The 13,315-nt window shown below is 39.8% G+C and overlaps 1 protein-coding gene across 4 annotated transcripts in view; it reads right to left on the reverse strand.

Moving 5' to 3' along the window:
* Positions 1 to 354: 354 nt before the first annotated feature.
* The window catches only part of ARID1B (AT-rich interaction domain 1B), a 324,803-nt gene continuing 311,842 nt past the window's right edge, over positions 355 to 13,315 (reverse strand). For all 4 annotated transcript variants that reach the window (XM_054279185.1, XM_054279184.1, XM_054279183.1 and 1 more), the window contains 4 exons: positions 10,937 to 11,033; positions 6,890 to 7,679; positions 5,895 to 6,025; positions 355 to 3,891 (listed from right to left, as the gene is read on the reverse strand). In XM_054279185.1, coding sequence (XP_054135160.1) covers positions 2,179 to 3,891; positions 5,895 to 6,025; positions 6,890 to 7,679; positions 10,937 to 11,033 — 2,731 coding nt within the window. In that variant the 3' untranslated portion in view covers positions 355 to 2,178. The remainder of the gene's footprint in view (positions 3,892 to 5,894; positions 6,026 to 6,889; positions 7,680 to 10,936; positions 11,034 to 13,315) is intronic.

Consider the following 13,315-nt stretch of genomic DNA (forward strand, 5'->3'; position numbering starts at 1 on the left):
TTTTCAAGTACCTCTGTATTGTTATTGGAGAGGGGAGGAGGATATCCACTAACAGTGTAATTATGTGGCAATTCCAGGGAAATTGATTATTATTAGCTTTTTATGATCACACTAACAAAGTCAATGATCCAAGATAAAATAGCAAAAATTAGTGCTTGAACAATATTCAGCAACAAGGTATCACCAGGTGAGAGCAGATGTATCTGAAACCAGCTAATTCCTGAAAGGGAAATGGCTATCTCCCACCAATTATAACGATGGATGTGCTCCATTAAAGCCTGATCCACTCTAACGGGGGACTCCCAGCATAAGAGGCCACGTAAGTATGCAATGACACATACAGTATCCAGAAGTGGGTGGGTGTTTATTCTAAATACCCACATCACTGGGGTATTTGCACCTTTAACCAACAGAGAGAATTACAGGTAGTGAATACAGATCGATTTCTTCCAGTTGGTTATTGCTTTAACAAAATCTTTTGTCACTTTTTCTAACATCTGCCTTCAGTCCCCCAAACACAGCACGGAGACTGGGTACCTGCATAGTCAGAACTATCACTTGTCAGCCATGTCTTCCCCTTTGAGGCTTCTTGGTTTTATATATAATAATTAAAAATGCTTCTCTGAGATGTGAGAAGGCTTTTCTAAAAGAAGAGCAAGTTGCTGCAATACAATAGCGTAATATTTTTGAAGGTCATAATAATAAAGTAGGGGAAAGAGAATAATCATTATTGCTCTTTCTTGTAATTAGTTTGCTTTCTGATATCCCACACTGTAACTAGAACACTATTCAAGAACACCCATCACAGTGCTTAACAAGATTTAATGTACATTTATTCTTAACATGTGGAACATATAAAGATTTTATACTGAATAAATGAAATTCATTAAGCCAGAGGAAAAGGAGGAATTTACATCAAGTTTTTTCTTTTTTAACTACATTATCTTGAAATACAAATGCAGATTCTTGTCACTGAAAAATCTTTGAAGTTGTGTTTCTTGCTTTTTTTTTTTCCTGTATATATTTTTTGTCTGTAGACTGGTAACCATTTTCTTAAATCAATCCATACGTAACCATTTCCACACCTTGATTTATAAAGCAAATTGTGATCGGCTGCTCTCCCGAAATAGAGCATGACTTTATACATACAGAAACTTGTACATTACCCTCAGTTGTTGGTTTTCTGTGTTGGGTTTTTTCTTTTTTCTTTTTTTTTATTATTTTTTGGAGATATGGCCCAAATGAAAGAAAAGAAAATTCTACTATCACTTTGTAGATACCACATCATGAAAAAGAAACTAAAAACTTTGTACTAAAAAAAAAAAAATGAGGGTATGTTTCATGTACAACTTCTATATACATCACGGCCCTTAGGCAATAAAAAAATATTTTAAAAAATGATTAAAGGAATTGTGAAGAACTGTCATTGTGGAAGGTCAAAAAAAAAAAGATGTAGACAAGACAGTTCTGGTGAGGAAGCAATTGATGTTTAACTTCAGGTTTTGTTTAAAAATCTTTTAACTTGACTTATTTTGTTTTGTTTTGCTCCTAGCCTAATATAACCATTTCTCCTGAGGAGAAATCAGTATTGTTTTGGATTTTGACTACTGACTGACACCCTCCTTGATCCCCTATACCTACATCACTAGAATCTTCTATTGCACAGAGCTTTGGGTGATGGTATACAAGTTTTTTTTTATTTTTTCCTTATCTGAAAAAATAAAACACACAGGAACTTGGTATGTTGGTTATTTTTCACCTTTTTGTTTCAAAGTGGTGAGATTTTTTTCCCATCATACAATGGTTCGCCATAACATTTTTTTTAAAAAGTCACTAGTTCGCTTCCCAAAAAATATGCAATACAAACATGGAAAAGAACATTGAAAAGGATAATCTATGGAAAAAAAAAGTGTGACCTTTGAATGTACTAGACAGCAACTTTGGTTAAAAAAAATAAAATAAAAAGATGTACTTATACACATAGACAGCAAATATTAATTTCATAACTGTTCAAATTAATAATTTCTTTAATTCCCAATTGGTAAATAGTGAATGGGGCAGAGGAGCAAAGATTCTTTTTTTTTCCTTCTTCCTACATTGGATAAACAAGAACAGAAAACAGCCAGTTATATGTGACCCTCTAATCTCCACTCACACATGCTTGGCTTCTCACTTATGTCATAACTGCCCAATCTGAAAAAGTACATCACAGATGACAGATGCAACCAGAGAGTTCAGGACAGCAGATATTGAGATATCCAGCAAACGACCCTCGTGCAAAAGGAACTCGGAGCGGTTCTCGTCCACTCTCGCCATGGCCAGCAAGGCCTTGGCTGCCCTGCACATCATGTCTACGCTAGGCGGCTCCAGAGGCGGAGGCTGCATGTGCATGAGGTTATGCTGGCTCTGCTGGTACTGGGCCATAGTGACCCCATCCTCCAGGAAGCTTATCAAGTTTCCAATGCTTCCCTTCTGCACAGCTATTGCCCTTGCTGCTAATGTGTCCCCCTGGGCAAGGTTCGATAGGAGCGCCATGGACATTTCTCGGCAGACCGGGTTTTTGCGGTCCCCAACGTACCTAACTAAAGTAGCGTAGAGTTTCTCCTGACGGCTGAATGGGGGGGTGGCCAAGATAAGGTCCACATTATTGTCCTGGATACTGAGCTTACACAGGGTCTCCAGCACAAGTCTCTGAGGCGAAAGAACTGAGTTGGGCCCCACGGTTGGAAAAGGATCCTGTGCCTCTGCAGACGGGCACACCATCCAGTGCAGCAAGCCATCCAAAATTGGCAAACAGATGCTTTCCGTGTAAGCAGACAAGTCTAGCTGCCCAGAAATGTTGGCTAATGTGACCAATGTATTATCCCTCAAGACCTCGAGGCAGTCCCACCACCACTCATCCTTGCTGCAGGCCACCCCTTTGTCCTCCTCTTCCTCCTTCTCGTAAGTCTGCGGTGCTCGCTTTCTTTCTGGATGCTCGTGGTGAAGAAGGATCAACTTTCCCAGGATCAGCACCAAGCCTGGATGTTTGGACATTTCGGTGTCATTGCCAGGCACAAAAGACAAGCTACGGACGATATTTGACACACAGATGCAGCGTTTGGCCAAGGAGTCTTGCCAGTGAGTTATGGTGCATAGAGGAGTCTCATCCCGGCTCCTTGGCTCATCCTCTAGCAGTTTAATATTCCGGTGGCTTTTGGCTTGATGGATCCCAAAGGGAAATTTACTGCTCTCTGTTTGGGAACCAGAGTTTGAGTCTTCAGGTAGTGCTCCTGGCCGAGCCGAGAGGACATCATCAATGGTTGCTGTTATACTCTTTTCTTGCTGCTCCTCGGATTCACTTCTCCCCTCGAGGTCCTTCTTTTTGCTTGGAGAGTTCAAGGGAGGAGGGGCTTTCCTGCGTGGTGGAATCTCCATCTTGCTTTCAAAGTGAGTCTGGATATGCTCAGTTGTGTCACCACCACCAAGCTGCCAGTGGAGAAGTCCACTATCAAATTCCTGAACACGTCCAAGTTTGTCAGATCGGTCAACAACAAATAGGTTATTTTTCTTTACAATCTTTATTGGCAGCTTGTCAAATTTACTGGCTTGTTTTGGCCTCTCACTTGGATCAGCAATGGCACCAGGAGTAGGAAAAACAATGCTCTTTTCTTCTCCTTCTACCTTTTCATCCTCCCCCTCCTCCTCATCTTCATCAAAATAGTCAATACATTCGTCATTCTCATCTTTTCCAGTATCCTCTGCCAAGGACTGACTATCATCTTTCTTGGCTGCTTTGTGATCAAGTGCTTTGTGGCCTGGATCTCCCACTTCATATTCCATAAGGATTCCAAAAATGTCAATCAGGCATTTTCTAAAATATTCTACTAAAAGCTCAAGAAATCCAGACAACTGAGGGAAGAAGAAAGAAAGAACATAAAAATCACATAAATATTTTTGTCTGCATGGAATTTTACTAGGAACACTGATGCATTCATATGTGAATATTTCTCTCATCCTGCTGTGGACTTGTGGCTAGGTCCTGCATGGCAGAAGTTAATCAAAAGAAATTCTTCTTGAGTCTCTCCAAACAGTATATAATGTCAAATTATCACAGCTCTGTTTGCTTCAGCTGTAACAGCTATGAGACGTACAGAACTTATAAATGTCTCCTTTAAGCCATAGCAGACATCTGGCTTAGCTGTTCTGTCCCCTTGGAAATGCCTATTACTCTTCATTTTTTGTACAGAGCACTGAAGCTCCTAACTTGGCTATTTTTTCTGATTTCTACTTTTATTAGATATCTAAAGTTTGCAATTTTTCCTTTCCTCCTTTGTCTCTAAAACCAACTGTCATGTAGGAACCTGCAGTTCAGGGTCCAGGTACTGATATCCTAGATTAATATCTCTACTGGAACAGATCCATTTTTTTGTCTGGCAGTAGTTTAAAACTGTTATTGGAAGCTGGTGCTGTAAGTCACCCTTCAGAAACAGTTTTCATTTAGGTTTAATCTTCTTAATTAACTTGTAATAACTTTCTTATGGAAAGGCAGTACCTGAACTTGGTATTAATTTACATAGTGGCTTTATTATTAAAATTTTTTTGTTGTTATGATGCATTCAGCTCAATTGTCTGGCTTTTAATGTGTTTTTTTTTAAATTGTGGGCTAATGGGTTTTCAGTAAAATGTCCATTCTATATTTTGTCCATTCTATATTCTCTTATGATTGCCAACTTCTCAAAGAACTAAGAACAAACCAATGCTTATCAAAACCACAGGAGTTACCAGGCATCATATGATCCTGGCTGCCATTGGAAACCGAGTCCAAAGCAAACATAACAAAAAGAATATAAGTATTTACAATATGTCTGGTATTCTGTTCCATTTGCATAGGGTGTATTAACACAGCTTCTGTCAAAATTCAGAGGAGATTCACCTCCTTTAACTTCAAACACCCACACTAGTCACACAACCTAACCTAACTGTCTTGATTCCTTTTATAATCAATGGTCTTTTACAGGCCATTTCTAGGGTATGATTCATCTGACCTATTTTAGATCTCTTTTTCTGGGTGAGATAAATCATGCTATAGATATCCCTAGTTCTAAAGTCAGGTGGGATGTAATGTACCATTTGTGTCTGTATTTAAAAAAAAAAAGTCATTATATTTAAAAAATGATGAGCTACACTATTAGTAACCAAGGAATGAATGGAGGAGAAAAACTGAATATTTAATTTGTACAAATTTTAGATGATGTGAATTATCAGCATGCCATCTATTACTACCACCTATCAGGCAAATGATTAGAGCAGAGCTGAAAAATGCTGGGAGGCAGTGAGGCGAAAGCACACACTGTTAAATCCTGTGTTGTTTGTACACTATGGATAGACACTGGATTTTAGCCTTTAAATTGTCAATTTGGTATTCCTGTGAAAACTTAATTCACTGGAAGAAGAAACGGAACAGAAAATAAGCAATTAAATAAAATCCCACACTCTCACAGGGAAGCACTGAACAGGACAAGTTGTCACCAAAAACCAGTTTAATATAGTCTTGCAAAGTCTTTAAAGAAACACAGATTAAGAAAGATTACTAACATACTGCTGTTTTGAGGGATTATACTATCATGTGTGTGAGTTTACACATTAGGCTTTTGGCAGTGCTAAAATTCTTATATTCCTACATTCTCCTTTCTACAAGAAACATCCTTTTTTCAGGCTTCTTTATTTCCTCTATGTGACCTCTATCTGTCTCTTGTTACTCACTGTTGGCAATCATAAACAAGTGCAATTTTTTCAATATTAAAATTTATGCTAATTAGAATAAATTGGAAAAGCCAGCAGCATTTTTGTAGGTGTCTTATTTCACTTTTCCTTCCCTGGAAAGTTGAGAATTAGAATGCTTTCCCACCTACCTGAGAGAGGTTGAAAGTAGCAACAGTGCTGTCATCATACAGAAGAATATTAATAGTGTCTAGCGCCCAGGTACTTTCAGCCAAAAGACCAGATTTAAGAGACATCATCACTCTCCAGGCCTCAGGAGTTACTGGAGAAAGAAAGAGGGAGAAATAAAACAGCATTAGTGCATCCTTGGAGACTGTTAGTGAGTTCTGAAAGAGTAAACTGTGACATTGTAAGGACACAAATTTAAATTCAGCGGCTACTGATTAAGACCCTATTTTCACTGCTTAGTTCTGTTCAGTTTTCTGTAACTGCTGCTAAGCTGTAGTGCTGGAGAATATCCTGGCAGGGCCCTTCCTGACACTGCTGAGCTGAAACAATTGTACAAACTAAAGAGCTTGACTAACCCAATTCATCAGTAAACAAAGGTGGAACACTGTCAGGAACGTGGAAATCTGAAGGATGAGGAACTTGAATGGATGAAATGTAACCAAAATTTAAGATAAGAAAATACTTGGGGATCTTTTTAAGAAGTGGGGGAGAAACAAACAGGACAAATACGATGGAATGATTTAATGGACCATTCAAGGAAAGCAGAGACTCCAACTACAGAGCAGAATGAGCAGAATAGCATGAGCTTCCATGGAACAAAAACATGGAAAGCTTTGCTAAGCTAAATGCTGTACTGGTGATTTAACAGACATTCTAAAGGACATTTCAACACATCTCATTTTGAAATCTGAGGCAAGCTTCATTTTTAATGCATTTGTGAAGACCTTGAGTCTCCATATAAAATATTGCTTTCATTTCATGTAAGATTGTTGGGATGAGTTTTACCTATCATCCTCACTGATGCACGTTATCACATTTTTATTGAAAACAATCACACTGTAGTTACCAAAGTTCACTATTTGTCAAGAGTGTCTTAAAATGTGAAAAAAACCCCAAAACCAGAATCAAAGTCCCCTTCCTCACAATTTAAATTAAGGTTGTTTTTTTTTATACTTACCAATATCTTTTGAGGTAATCTTTCGTCTTGGTTTTAAGACTGGTTGGGATGCTTCTACAGAGCCTGGGGGGAAGGTAATCTCTCTCCTAATCGGTGGTGGTTGGGGTGGAGGTCCTGTGACCTGTGACACTGGAACTGTGGGTATAACCTTTTGCATCTTCATGGAGGGTAGGAAAGGAGACTTGCTTGGAGACATACGGTTTTCCAAAGAGCGCTGGAAGGACGCTGGACTTGGAGCTCTGGAGATGTGGTTTGGCATAGAGGGTGGTGTCTGGTAGGATGACTGAGGAGGTCTAGTGATAGGCTGCATGGAGGCTGAGGATGACATATAAGAAGGCTGCCGTTGGTTGACATGAGAAGGCCACTGACTCTCGTGGTTTATCCTCTGGTCAGGTACCATCATATCATCAGTGCGATTCATCCCTGGATACGGAGGGGCCTGTGCAGGGCCTCCTGGACCTTGCCTGTTCTGGTAAGGGTAAGGCATATCATTTCGTGTTGGCCACATGTTCTGCTGAGGACCTTCACTGGAGGATGACGACTGCATGGGGCCACCCATCATCTGGGGAGGTATTCCATGCTGCTGCATTTGCCCTGGGCCCTGCATCCTTTCCCTGTTATATGGATATGGGTACTGTCCCTGCATGGGCCTCCTGTCAGGCCCTGTGTAAGCGTTGCCGTACTGGTTATACATTTCCTGCTGCTGGTTGCCATACTGCATGTTATACATATCCCCCTCGTGGCGTTTGGCTGGAGGCCCATACATGCCATCCATGTGTCTCTTGTAGTTCTGAAAGAAAATTTTGGAAAGATGTGTCACTTTTACTCCGCACACAATACAAATATACTGGATGAAAGCTCATTCAAAAAGCTGAAGGCGCTTAGTTCTAGAGGGATCGTGCCGACTCCAGAGTTGGGCACACAGCGCTGTTAGGCTGGATCCAGCACTTTCTTTTTAAGCCTCTGTTTTGCTGTGCTTATAACTGAATACTAAAAGGAAGCTTATCCTTGGGCTAAATTTTCTTATGCTTGCTCTATTTTTTTCCCTTTCCTTCCCCATCTGTCAGACTAAATTCCACTGGTCATTTCAGACATGTATGAAAAGGCAACAGTCCTCACCAACTAAAACATTTTCACTTCTTTTTTATGCTTAGTCTATTAAGAAGAAAAATCTTAAAAAAAATTCAAAACCACCCAGTGAATCTTTTCAAGAGACAAGCACTGAATAAACTCTTAAAGTAACAAGATCTGCTGCAAGCATGCATGTCTGAAACACTGAATCTTACAATATGACATCAGCTACAGACAATAAATTTATTAATAGAAGAAAACAATCTGCTGCATTTGATACTCTGTGTAATTCCCAGGAATATTGTCCTCTTTGGGCAACCATCCTCTTCCCAAATCATCCTAATCACATTTAATTTACTGTGAGATTATTACAGCAAATGGTCACATCCAAACGTTCTGTTCTAGTTTATGCAGGTTCTTACCCTGCTGTTCTGTAATGAATTAAGCAATGTAACTAACAGCTGCCACCTATGGTTTATTCCCTCTTTGTTTCTCACCCTCTCAAATGGGGAATGTTGTGTGAGGTAAGCTGTTTTACCTTGGGGAGAGCTGAGTGGTTTTTAAACCATACAAGCTTGAATGTATTTATGTTTAAGATGGCAGAACAAAAAAAAGACATGTTGCTCTTTGAGGGGAAGGTGGTAAGGTTTGCAGCGGTCCTTAGTTCCTGTGGGAGTTTGTTCCACAGTTCAAACCACACTGACTGTTCTGAAGCAAAAAATGTGAATTAAATGGGTGATTTTTGAATATATGATCTATGGCAAATTCAAAGTTACAGCTCCCCCGGAAACTCAGTAGCATTGTACAATGTATACTAATGTACTAGAGTTAAGATCAGATAAAATTCTCTCTGTATTCAATAAGGAAAAGTTAAAACAGCTCTGGGATTCATAAAGTCATCTTCCAACTTTGGTGCACATAAAACCACAACTACTGTATTGTATGAAAGTATTTTTTTTTTCAACTTACTATAGAGCTTTCTGGCTATCTGAGAAATACCTATTTCCAGCCTTACATGAACTACTTGCTGTACCAAATTGCACCCTTGGGGCCAATTTCTGCATTAAGAAATGACTTGGCAGCAGCCACACCTAAGAAGGTCGTGTTTGTTTTGCCACAGTGCCTCAGTGCTCACAGCAGACACTTGGGAATGAAGCACGTGCCTTTTTAAAAGCACTCCAGCACCTTGGCACATGCAGTGCCACTGTGCCCAGTGGTCCCCAGTGCAGAGGACAGTGATGCACCTGAGCTCCTCCCTCCTGTGGACATGCTCAGCAGGACACTGAGACTGCACCACATGTCCCTCTCTCCACTGAGATGTGGAATTCTGAGACCTCACAGAGGACAAAAAGCCTGCAACCAAGACAGGGCACCTGCTGCATAATAGCTCTTGGGATGTAAGCATTCATACAGAAACTGGAAAACCTGGCTCCAAGTGTTTCATTAGCCCCAGGAGTTCATGCTCCAATCACCTCCTTTGCAGGTCATTCCCTAGCCTTTGGGTTGTAGATAAAGCTTTGAAAGGGTCATTTTTCACATTCCTCCTGAACCACTACAGAGCAAGATTTAGGAAATTGTAAATAAGCTACTGGCAAGAGAATGTCTAGTTAAATGAAGAAGTGGAATCCTCTGGGGATGGGAGAGAGAGGCCGAGGCTGGTCAGGATCCTTGTCCTTCATTCTCCACTGCTTTTCTGCATTAATGCATTTTGCTTTCAAGAGTCATTGTACAAAATATATAAACAGTACTAAGGACAGAGCCAAATATATTTTTACAATTCTAGCTGTCTCCTCACTTAAAGGAACATGTAGTTAATATACTCCCTGCACATGTTAGCATGGAATATCACAAACTATTCTGTTATATATCTTTGCAGTCACCCCACTAAATCACCTAGACTGCTAGCATATGCTCGTCATAAAAAACAACAAAACAGTTTTCTGATTATGCCATCTTTGAGATGTTATCAACCAAAGAGATAAGCAAGAAATTCTGAAATTTAAATTAATGTATGCTTTTAGTACAGTGCAATCTAAGATCTGTTTTGGTTTCTCCCGACCGCACTCCCAACTCCTGACCCCAATTTCCTAGTAAAACTCTATCCCAAACTGAACAGAACTATCTGAAATTGGCTCAAAACTAGTTTACATTTCAGTTTTTTATAATAAGGAAATGCTTTCTATTCTGAAAGCCAACTTCAGGTATTGTATGACTAGAACTGAATCAATAACATGCAGAATGAAACTGATCCTGTTGAAGTCAGTGGAGTTTTGCTATTGACTTCTAATGTGGGATTTTGCTCACAAGGTATTAACCATGCATGTAACAAAAAAAGCTTATTAATTTGTATTTTTGAGTTGTAGGAATTGGAGAGACTGCAATGTACAAATGTTTAAACTATTTTTAACACCAACAACATTCTCTCCTATGTTTTTGTACCATATTATTACTAGAGACATCATGTTGGAATATGCCCTCTGATCTAAATTAAAGATAGGTATCTCATATGACCCACCACAGCACTGAAAATAATTAAGAGTGTTGCTCATTTTACTTTGTTCCAGTTCTTTGTTGGGTTCACTTGGCTGCATGACATTAAATTAAGGCCCTTGAACCTGTCATCCAAACAGCTTTTCTATTTATTCCTTCACTTGTTACTTCACTTCTGTTTGTCACTTCACTTAACTATGCTCTATAGTTTCCCAGTCTGCTGGTTATTAACTTGGGACAATCACCTGATGCACATCCAAAGCCACAGAACATCTGTTAGAATTTACATTCTTCCAGTGTAAGGAACACATTTACCTACAGCTGCACATACATTGCTTATCCATACAGGCCGTGACTTTGACCAGAATTACAATGCTCCTCTGTGCCAAAAAACATAACCTTTACAAACAAATTTTTCAATACAGAATCCTGGGGTGAATTTTTTTAAACAAATGTTATGAACATAGCCATTTCCCCCTCTACTACCTGCTGCTGTGGATACATTCCAGGTTGATGTGCTCCATATGGTGGCTGTCCTGAGGGAGGTCCTTGTCCTGGATACTGCTGCCCATATGGTTCATGCCTAAAATAAAGCATTCAAATCAATACTTAGAGCTGCTGGAGTTTTCAAGCCACCAGGAAAAGTAAATTCCTCTGAAAATCTTGCACCTTGAAGGTATCTGCCATCTGGAAACAAGGTGAAGGTACAGTCTGGTTATGGTCCTGAGCCTGAGGTAGTAAGCTCTGCTGGAGCTGGTTGTAGAAGGAAGGAGGTAAAGTAGATAGAAGAGAGGAGGAGCAATGAAGATACAACAGAGGGATTTAGAGGGAGCAGTCAGGAATGGAAAGAGGGTATGGTTAGCAAGGAGGTAAGAAAGGCAGCTGCAGACATGGGGAGCCCATCCTTGGTGGGGAAGTATCTGGTGTAAAGCTAAAAGTTTGCAGGTAAAAATTCTTGTGGCAAGCTACAATTTTAATCCAATTCTGATAGCAAGCTACTTTCTGGATTATTCAAGAATATATCAATTTAAAGTGAGTAAAAACAGTACTAATAATTTTGGTAATGTTTGTGTAATTTTTAATTAAAGCTACATAATGAAGCATACACAATAAGAGACAAGTTGTGTTGCACTTGGAAACTTACCTGGGGCCTTTAAGACCTCTGAGGAGCACTACAGTGCAACATTTTAAGCACATATGAATGAAATTTAGGTTGCTGAAATCAAGTACTTGGAAAGCATTAGGACTGATAAATAGCACTGTATTGTAGGCTAATATGTCAGTAATTTCTCTCTGTACACTATCAGTGAGAACACATCAACAATTAGAGGATAATTATAGAAGTAATGTATCAGGAAGAGGTACAGAAACAGAGAACTGGGGAACTTGACATGTTAAAAGAACTAATGGGACCTCATTTTTCCAAATGTAGAAAACTAATTTCTTTTAAAAAGAGATGACCAGAGAGAAAGAAATAGCAATTCAGTGTCCCTAAAATTATGACATGGATGGAGAGAAATTATCCAATGCCTGTTAAAAGAACAATGTAAATGAGGGGACTTGTCTGTAGCTGCCCAAGAGTATATGCAGTAAGACAAAATTCAGCAAAGGTACACGTGTTATACATTAGGGAAGACTTTCTAAATGTTCAGCTTTTTAGCCACAGGATAACCATAAGCCAGGTGAAATTGTGGAAGCTTCAGAAGTGGGATAATTTAATGCTGCTGGAGAACTTGGGCCTGTAAACTACATTCTAGTCCTGTGCTGTGCAGCAGATACACAAGGTAGGATGTACACTCCTTTCCTAACAGCTGATACTACTATTGCAGAAATCAACTCACTCACAGGAGCCTCTGCTGCCCTGCAAGAACTGAACCAAGGGTAAAAGCCTAAACAAGAGAGCAAAACAGAAGTAACATAGTGAGAGGCCACACACTCTGCCTGCATGCTCTCTCTCACACGGGCTGCCAGCTGTTAGCTGGTTACTGTGGGTACTACAAACAGAGAAATCAGGGTTCACCTTTGCTGGCCAGGGTAACAATTAGGAGAGTACATGCTTGGGTCACTGTTTGAAGGCACCACATCGCCTTGACCAGGTGGTACAATACTGCCTTCAGGACCCAGCCCATGATCCAACCTAAAAAATGACAAAGGAAACCTCATTCTGTAAAAAGTACTTCTTTTCCAAAATTGCCAACCTAATAAAATAAATCACATCCTTCAACGGAAACATTCTCTTCACTTAACACCTTCCACTGAAGCCCTTATTCTCACCAACTCCCCAGCAATGTGACCGATTGAACAGCATGATGATACTTGATTTACTTGACACATCTACTACTTAAAACTACTGACTGAAAACTACTTTGCCCTTACACTTTAAAAACCCACACTGCACTGCTCTGTTACCATCAGGAAACAAAAAGAGAAGCTAAGTGCACAGCCCAATGAAAGGAAAAGCAGGAATATGGCCAGAGCAGCAAAATCTGCCAGAATACTTAATATAATCCAAACATTCCCAGAACATTCTGCTTGCTCTACCAATGCTTAGACATCAGTGATTTTACCACTTTTTGTTTCCAAAGCCTTTCCCCAGATAAACAAAAGATGACCAAATTTATTTCATGCACTTCACTGAAGGACAAACTTATGAGAATCCTGTTGGACACACTGCAAGACTGCTGCTGCTACAGCTCTGACAACAGACTCCAGACTCTCCAAAGGCAATTCACTCACAGACCACAAATCAGACACATTTAGACTGTGCATTTTGTTTTTCATTAAAAGCCAACTAGCAACTGTTTAGGTAAAAACATGGCCAGGAGACCAACTCAAGTGCTACTTTATGCTATCACAGCCCAGCCC

This window comes from Melozone crissalis, unplaced genomic scaffold (assembly GCF_028551555.1).
Source record: "Melozone crissalis strain CALT ecotype California unplaced genomic scaffold, PUWL_Pcris_2 ptg000027l_1, whole genome shotgun sequence".
Lineage (NCBI taxonomy): Eukaryota > Metazoa > Chordata > Aves > Passeriformes > Passerellidae > Melozone > Melozone crissalis.